The sequence below is a fragment of the Grampus griseus genome (genome assembly GCF_964374135.1).
Source record: "Grampus griseus genome assembly, chromosome: 4".
NCBI classification, from domain to species: Eukaryota; Metazoa; Chordata; class Mammalia; order Artiodactyla; family Delphinidae; genus Grampus; species Grampus griseus.
Window position 1 is genome coordinate 125,417,951 of NC_138997.1, and position 8,213 is coordinate 125,426,163.

Here is an 8,213-nt window from a genome sequence, read left to right on the forward strand (position 1 = left end):
AACTTTAGAGGTCATAGAAATCTATAACACAGGAAATCAGACTTGAATTTAGTAGGAAGTTTTTTCAAGTTGACCAAACACAGAGCATGTGGATCAAACTGAAGTATTGCATAGTGATTTTGGAGGAATAATCCTGACCTTGAACACTTATCTGAGTTATTTCCCCCATCACTAATATATTGTACTCCTCCATTTGGAATACCAAGAACTGAGTTTCACTACTGTGTTAGAGTATGAAATATAGTGTCCAGCTTCAAGTGAGATCTTTAGGAACCTTCGTATTCTGTGTGTTCTAGGAGAGATGCTGATGAATCATCTGTGGAAATAGAATACCATGAGTAACCTCAACATAAGAAGCAATCTGGATAAAGATGAAAGTCAAATATAATTTAAGTTATATACCTTTTGGATGAGTGATTTTAGTCTTTCTAGGAATTCTTTGGGTGGTTTTTTCTCATAAGAATCACATGAAGGACATGTCTAGAAATCAATGAAAGAGTAATAATCTTCTTTAAAGCTTTTTTCCTATTTAATAAAATGTTCATTCAAATTTTATGTTTTCCAATTAGAGACATAAATCATGTTCACTGAAAAACTTTGAGAAGCACATAAAGTTGTTCAGAAAATAACAATGAGAAAAATCACTTGTAATCCCATCATTAGAGATGACCACTGCAGTGTTTTGATATGTATCCTCCCAGTAATTTTTTCTTTGCATTTGTGTTATTTACACTGGCTATTAATTTGCCTTTGTTTCAACACAACATAACACAAGCATTTCCTACATATTAAATATTCTTCAAAAATATATCCCATAATGTTTGCTTTGTATTCCTACATAGGATTGAAGTATTACTATTTTGGGGCATGTAGATTGCTTCTGACTTTTCACTGTTGTATTCAATACTGCAATGGACATCTCTGAGTAATTTTTCATGTACATCTTTATTTTATTCGATAAATTACTAAAAGTAGAATTACTAAATTAAAGGGATAAAAAAATTTAAGGCTTTTGATATACGTTATAAAACTTTTACCTCTATTCACATAGAACATTCTTACCATTATTGTGCATTGTTAAAAATTTTAATTGAAAAAAATAGGATTTCCTATCTTAACTTGCATTTATTTGATTATGAAGAGATTAAACAATTCTTCACATGTGCATTGCCCACTTATATTTCTCTTTTTTAAAAATCCTTGGTTTATATTCTTTACCCTTATTCCTGTTGAGATACCAAACACCAGGCCATTGCTTGCTGTTTAGCATCTCTAATGCCGGTTTGATGTTGTGGTGAGAGATATTTGACTGAAAGATAAGAGATATAAGTTCTAATTCTCATTCTGGCACTTAATATTCGTGGAGCTTGGGACAAGTCACTTAATATCCTTGGTCTCACTTTCCCATCTATCAAATGAAGGTGCTTAACTGGATAATTCTATGTTCAGTGCCAATATTACCATTTTATGGTCTTTGATATTGGGTTTCAAAGACATGCTCAACTCTTCTTCTTTGAGGAAAGTTTTAGAGGGATACTTTTCACATTGCAACCTGGTCAAGCAATCAAAGGAAATAAATATCATTTTGATATTGTAATTAAGATTTCATTTGAATCACATGTGAAATTCCTTAGAGGAGAGAGAACTGATAGAAAAATTTCTAGTAATTTATCTTATGTGTTTATCCACTGGTTTTGATTAATGCCTGAATTACTCATGAGATTATCTGCATTGCTCATGAGTTGGCGTAAGAGGAAATATACAAGAGGTTCTCAGGGACCACAAAACTAGGGATTATTGAAATTCCCCAGCCAAATAATGGGGTCTACCCATTCAAATGTAGTACTGACTCTGCAGTTGTACAGGACAGTAATAATATTCTTTAAAAGAGGAAGGCAATGTTTGAGATTTATCCTGGTGTCTTGTAGGCTACCTCTTTTCTTTCAGGAAAACTGGGATCTAGCTCCTGTTAATAAGGATACAAGTTATATGTGATCATATAATGAGAGCAGAATATATTTTAACTCTTAAGTCACAATTGAATTCTCTGCCTAATGACTTCCTCACCTTGAAAGCTATATTAATTATTCCAGCTACCAGGGGCTGTTAGCAAATTCTAATTGGATTTCTGGACGCTTTCAAGTTTGTGGACTGAGAAGTGGTGACTTTGCTTCTCAAAACACACTCTATATGATAAGGTATAAAACACACTCTACATGTAACTGGAAGGAAGGCACTGGAGGCTCTGGCTGTGTGTGTTTGTGTGTGTTTGTGTGTGTGTGTGTGTGTGTGTGTGTGTGTGTGTGTGTGTGCGTGATGTAATAGATATAGTTAATAAGTACAAATAAGTTAGATGACAAATGACAGTCTTACCAGTTTATGTTTCTGTCTTTTCCCTGCATTTGTGGGAGGTAGTTTCCTCTTCAGCTGTTTAGTTAATACATTAATTATCTTTTCATTGTCTCCGGTATTTGCTGACTTTAGTTGGATCTTCTGAAAACATGAAAAAGCCGACCGCTCACAGTGTCTCTGAAAGAGAAATAATTTGTATAGATGTTAATGAAAGTTATTCAGAAAGTAAAAATGACCTTCCCAATCCTCTTTTCCTACTTCTACTGCAGTGTCTTGGGTCACATTTATTTTAGCAGACAAATGAGGAATGATTTCATGTCCTACTTAATCTTTGGGCTAAAGAGCAGACTCTTGTGATATAAAATTTTCCCGTGTTAGGGGAGAGAGGACATTTTCCTGTCTCACAGACAAGAAGAGGGAGCTTTGCTTTGCCACGGTTCTTTATTCCTAATGTCATTTTGAGGTCTGGGTGTTGGGCAGGACTTGGTATTTCATAAGGGAGAGTTAGTTTGGTTTTAGAACACACTTTATGAATTATGAGGCTCTAAGAGACATTGTGACTGGTGGCAGCTTTGGGTGAGTTACGCTGTAGTCTGATTAAGAATCGTTTCATTTGTCTTTTGTTTCTCTCTGCAATGTACGTAGGAGTATCTAACAATGACACACATGTCTTGAGCAGCACCTTATCCTGTACAATGCCTGGCATAGTGTCTTGTTGCTAGTGAGTGCTCAACAAATATTTGTGGAGTGGACAAATGAAGTAAGTGAGTTAAAGCCCCTCCTTTGGGGAAAGGAAGTGGGTGCCTACCTCTGATGGCACATTCCACGCCTAAGATTCAGTACACCTGCTGTAGACCATGCGTGACTTTTCTAAAATCCTATTCACACTCTCAAGTCCATTAGGGTGGGATCTGCCTGAATCAAGCAGTCAAGGAACAGAATTTGAGACATGCCTCCCCCGCAATGGGCAGGAAGACTGTCCCTTAGAACATTAGAGTAATGTCTCAGAGCATGGAGAAGTGGGCAGATCAAGGATCAAAAACTTGACTCTTGCTTTAATCAAATAACCAGTGACTAGTGAATAAGTCAAAATGTTAGAAATTGAGCTGAAAATGAAATGGAATTGATTGGAAGAACAAAATTTATACTGGTTTGTTGGAAACATTTTAATGCTGATCTAAGAACTTGTATCCAGGTTACTTTTTTCTTTCAGCAAATGTCTGTATATGATGCTATCCACCGCCCTAAAGTTGCTATATCTTCATTTCACCGGTGTATATGGAAGTTACCGCCATGTATACAGAAGCCTCAATTTTTCTCAGTTCCTACAAGGGCCGTCCTATATACAACAATACTACGTGAGTCTTCCCATGACAATCAGCTGAAAATAGCATCTGGCCTGCTTTGCATTTTCCAACCTATATGCTTACCCATTATGAATGTTGATTAATAACATGCATCTTTAAGACACAACCCCATCAGGTTTGCTTTGCATACGTGGCCACAAGCCGAGAACCAGCTTATCTGGTTTCCTTATATCAGAGCAGCTTGCCTCTCATAAGGGCGAGATAGTGTCCTTTACATATGTTTGCCAAAATGCTTATTTAATAGAAACTATATATAAATGTTAATTATAGCACTTTTTTTTCCTTGAAAACCACATGTTCATGTTTGTTGAAGTTTTTTCTTTTCTCTTCTTTTTGACCACAACCGGCTTAACTTACTGGAAAAAAATAATATTCATATTTAAAGAGGTAAATTTTCCAGCTGAAACTGAAAACACTAACTGTTTCATCCGTGATGATCTGAGAAACCAGCATTTCTCACAGAGACCCATTTTGCTGAGTTAACATTTACATGTGGATGTTGAAAGAAAATTAGGTTCCAAAGAACTATAGGGGCCTACCAAATGAACTCCCTTGAGACAGGTATCGCCAAGAGTGGTCAACACAAGCAAGCAAAGATTTTGCACCTGAGAAAGCCTTTCTGAAAACCTCTGAATGGCATCTGGACACCAGTGCCTGTATTGATGGGGCTGTGCTTTCTCTCCTGCCCTTCCTTGTTCACCTGTGTCAATAGACATTGGAATTTTGCTTTGTGCTTTCTGCAAGCAGCAGAGCTATCCCTGGCAATCTGTGGTCCAGGACGAATACCTGCTGGATTTGGCTTCAGATGCACAGTAAAGGCAGCCTCAATAAGGAAAAGAAGCAAAGGAGCTGTTCTGCTAAACTGCCTTAAGGATGTGTTGAGAAGAGGAGTAGAGAGATTAACTTCGATTCAGGCAGCTTAGGTGCCCTGTCACTCAGGATGACCCCGAGTTCACGTGCAGCACTACCATCTGGGAGCAGAGCCACTGTTTTGCTTTGCTGTGCCTTGCAGACTCAGAGGGCAAGGCTTTGTTTCCCTCATCCTTTAACACCTGGAAACATGAGGAGTTATCCGTCCTACATTAGTTCTGCAGAATCGAGGCAGCAGTAAGGAAATCAAAAGCAAGAGTAACAAACCACTCTTTTTAGCTAGTCAAGTGCTGCTTTTGCAAGGAGGTGCACTTGGCTTTGTTGATTTGCAATTGAATATTTGAAAATATTTGCTTCCTTACAATTTATTTTTGACCCACTTAACGTTTCTTTCTTTTTTTCTTTTTTTTTTTTTTTTTGCAAAGAAAGCCCTGGCCATTCACACTACGAAGTCTTGCTAACTGGGTAAAATTACCTTTGTCCTGCATACAAACTAGGTTTATATCAGGGTTCCTCAACAGTGGCACTGTTGACATTTTCAGATGGATAATTCTTGGTTGTCAGGACTGTCCTGTGCATTCTAGAATGTTTAGTAGCATCCCTGGCCTCTACCTACTAGATGCCAATGGAAACCCCACACACACAATTGTGCCAACTAGAAATTTTTCCAGACAATGCCAAATGTTCTCAGAGGGCAAAATCACCACCAGATGAAGACTACTGATTGTATGATTAGAAAGAGAAAGAAAGATGCCTGGTGAGGCCAATTAGCAACCTTAGATGATCACTATATATCAACATTTATATGCAACATTTAAATGAACTTATTTTCATTAAACTTGTTAATCTTTTTAACTCTTTATAGACTCTGCTTTGATGCTAGCCCTGAAAAACTTGATATAATGCTACTGTGGCCTTGAACTATTTTCTTCTCTCCTGGGTTTGCCTGCCAGCATAGCTTAAAGATCTTAGTAATACCATTATTCACTTGTATCATAGCCAGCATTGCTTGATCAGATTATCAGATAGATACAGTGTCACTGAGACAAAATCCTGTCATTATAAGATAAAAAAGATCTCTCTTTAACAAAGGATATAAAGGAAGTACCCACTGGATCAACTCAAGTTAGAAAGTGGGATATCTAACTTGGAAAGTTAGAGACTGAGCTAAGAATCTCCCCAAAGGACTCTAACCACAGCAGTTAGACAAAAGGCATGAGATGCTAAAAAAGATACGTTTTGATAATTAGGGCATTAAGAAATAGTCTTACTTGTTGGAAAAGTCTTTCCAATGAGCTGAATGTGCTACTTTCATTTTAGGTATTGCTTATTAGAAAAGGACCTAGTAAATGAGAGTGGTTAGGTTCAGAGCTAGAGAGTGAATTTTAGAGAAAAGCAATAGTTGTGACTCATTCACTTTCTAAACTTCTACACATAGTCATTTACGATAATTGTTTTCTTTGCAATGTATCTTCCTAAGTCTCCCCTTTGTAGTGTCCTAATTACTGGTAACACTTTTATAGTTATTCTAATTTATGCAGTTAAAGGTCTGTGACACTGAAAACATTTCCCCCAGTTGTGTTTATATCCTCAGGGTACCAAACCTGAAGACTAGATCGAAGTTACCAAGGAAAAGATCAGCACATAGCACACTTGAACTGTACGCTAGGATAGGCCTCTTCTTCCTGGAACCTAATGGATTTAAATGGCTTAAGAGAACAGGATGACTTGTTGTAAACCATCCTTTCAAAAGACCTCACCGAAGGCCAAAGACAAGACTCATTGAGGCCAAGGTACATGGGAATTATATTCTAAAGGATGGCCTTGATTTCCACACTACCATTCTTCCATGCCGTGCTATAATGTATTCCTTCTTTCTTTCTTCCTTTCTTTTTTTATTCCTTCCTTTCTCTCTTTGTCTCCCTTTCTTCTTTCCTCCCTTTCTTTCTTTTTTTCTCTTTCTTTCTTCCTTTCTAGTTATTAAAAGGTGAATTCTGCTTCCGTGGTATGTGTCTATATTTCATACATAGATTTACAAAGAGGGCTCAAGAACTTTCATGCACAAGGATTCTTAAAATGTAATTAGTTGGTCATTGTTCAGAAAATGATCATAGTGTAGATTTATTTTCTAGTTTTGTATTCTATCTCAACAATACTACTTGAGAATACTCTTAGAGATATTTGGAGATAAAAGTATATCTTGTAAGGTATGTAGTGTTTTATTGGTTGGCTTGTTGGTGAACCAATGAATATTTGAGCAAAATAGAAATAACTATTTTACCAATTATTAAACCCCGAAATTCATGGAAATTAAGTATATTTCTAAATAATCATGTTAATGCCTCTCTTAATTTGATTTTAAAACATGTCAAATTTATTTTCACAAATAAATTCAACTGGTCTTACCTTTACATCTTCTGGAGCTGGCAGAAATTCAGGGTCCTAGAGCAAAAGAAAATTAGTTCTGAGTTATTTATATAAGTCAAAAAGCTCCTTTTATAGTAATTGAAGAATATTATTTAAACTTTTTTGTGACAAATATGGCCTTACCAAGTCATTCACATAGTTTTTCAGCTGATCAACAATATCTATAAGTTGACGCAGTCTAATCAAGAGGCGATCTTGCCCTTGGAAGCTTGATTTATGAGCCACTGTCCCTGAGAAGAGGACCATCAGGCAGATGACTATTCTCTCCATGTTGCCAGGTCTGGATCTCGTAAGTGCTAGTAGAGCAAGACCTTGGTCTCAGTTTTCACCTCAGTTTGTGAACAGGCTGTCAGTAAAGCTATCTATTTATTCATCCTTCAGGGAGAGATAAAGCCCTCCCATTGCAGCCTGGAAATCTTTGTAAAATGGATGAATGTGAGTAACTCTTTTTTCTTTTCCGCTGGCTAGGTATACGTGTGCATGTGCTAATGCGCGGGGGCAGGGATTGATGGAGTCAACGAAATGTGCCCCATCTGCATCTTAGACAGGAAAAAGAGAGAAATGGGTGAATTCCAATTTTCAGCATGAATCAAGAAGTGTGCACAGTAAATAAAAGCTACTACAAGACTTCAAAGAAGTAAACAAAATACTTTGATGTCTCCTTCTGTGCCTCCCTGGCATCTTACCTGTTCTCCCTGACAGTCATAAGGGCACTTCAATAATGAGTAAAGTGGCAACATGTGCTTTCTTGCAGGATTTTTTCTTGTGGTAGTAACTAGGCTTTTTGACTGAAATCGTCCAGTATTCCATCATAAAGGTAGGAGGAGAGCTACCTTTTAGGAAATTTTAAATATCAGGGGTATTTTCCAAATTAGCAAGAATATTTTAGGTTCTTAATCAGGTTAAATGGTTTAAAGTAGAATGTGCTCCAACTCTTCTCCAAAGCATCTTTAAGTAACATTAATCTCAGCTTCTAACATTTTACTTAACAATCTGATTTATACATATCGTCTTATCCCCCAATCAAGATCTCACTCTACCTTCATTCAAAAGAAAGAAAAAAAAGAAACTCTGTAATGTCTATCTCTTCTATATAATGCATCAGTTAAATGAATGAAAAGTGCTAATACTCATTCCTCTCTAAACCAAAATTTTATTTCAAACAGCAAAATCCAAAAATACCCATAAGTGACTCTT

At 36.7% G+C, this 8,213-nt stretch overlaps 1 protein-coding gene across 1 annotated transcript; it reads right to left on the bottom strand.

Annotated features, from left to right (window-relative positions):
- Positions 1–292: 292 nt before the first annotated feature.
- Positions 293–7,298, bottom strand: IL21 (interleukin 21; the record flags this gene model as incomplete). Its single annotated transcript, XM_082652970.1, has 5 exons — positions 7,140–7,298; positions 6,996–7,031; positions 2,374–2,529; positions 403–480; positions 293–316 (listed from the first exon to the last, which is right to left on the bottom strand). The coding sequence occupies exons 1-5, from the start codon at positions 7,284–7,286 to the stop codon at positions 293–295; spliced, it is 441 nt and encodes a 146-aa protein (XP_082509096.1). The 5' UTR covers positions 7,287–7,298.
- Between the last annotated feature and the right edge of the window lie 915 nt (positions 7,299–8,213).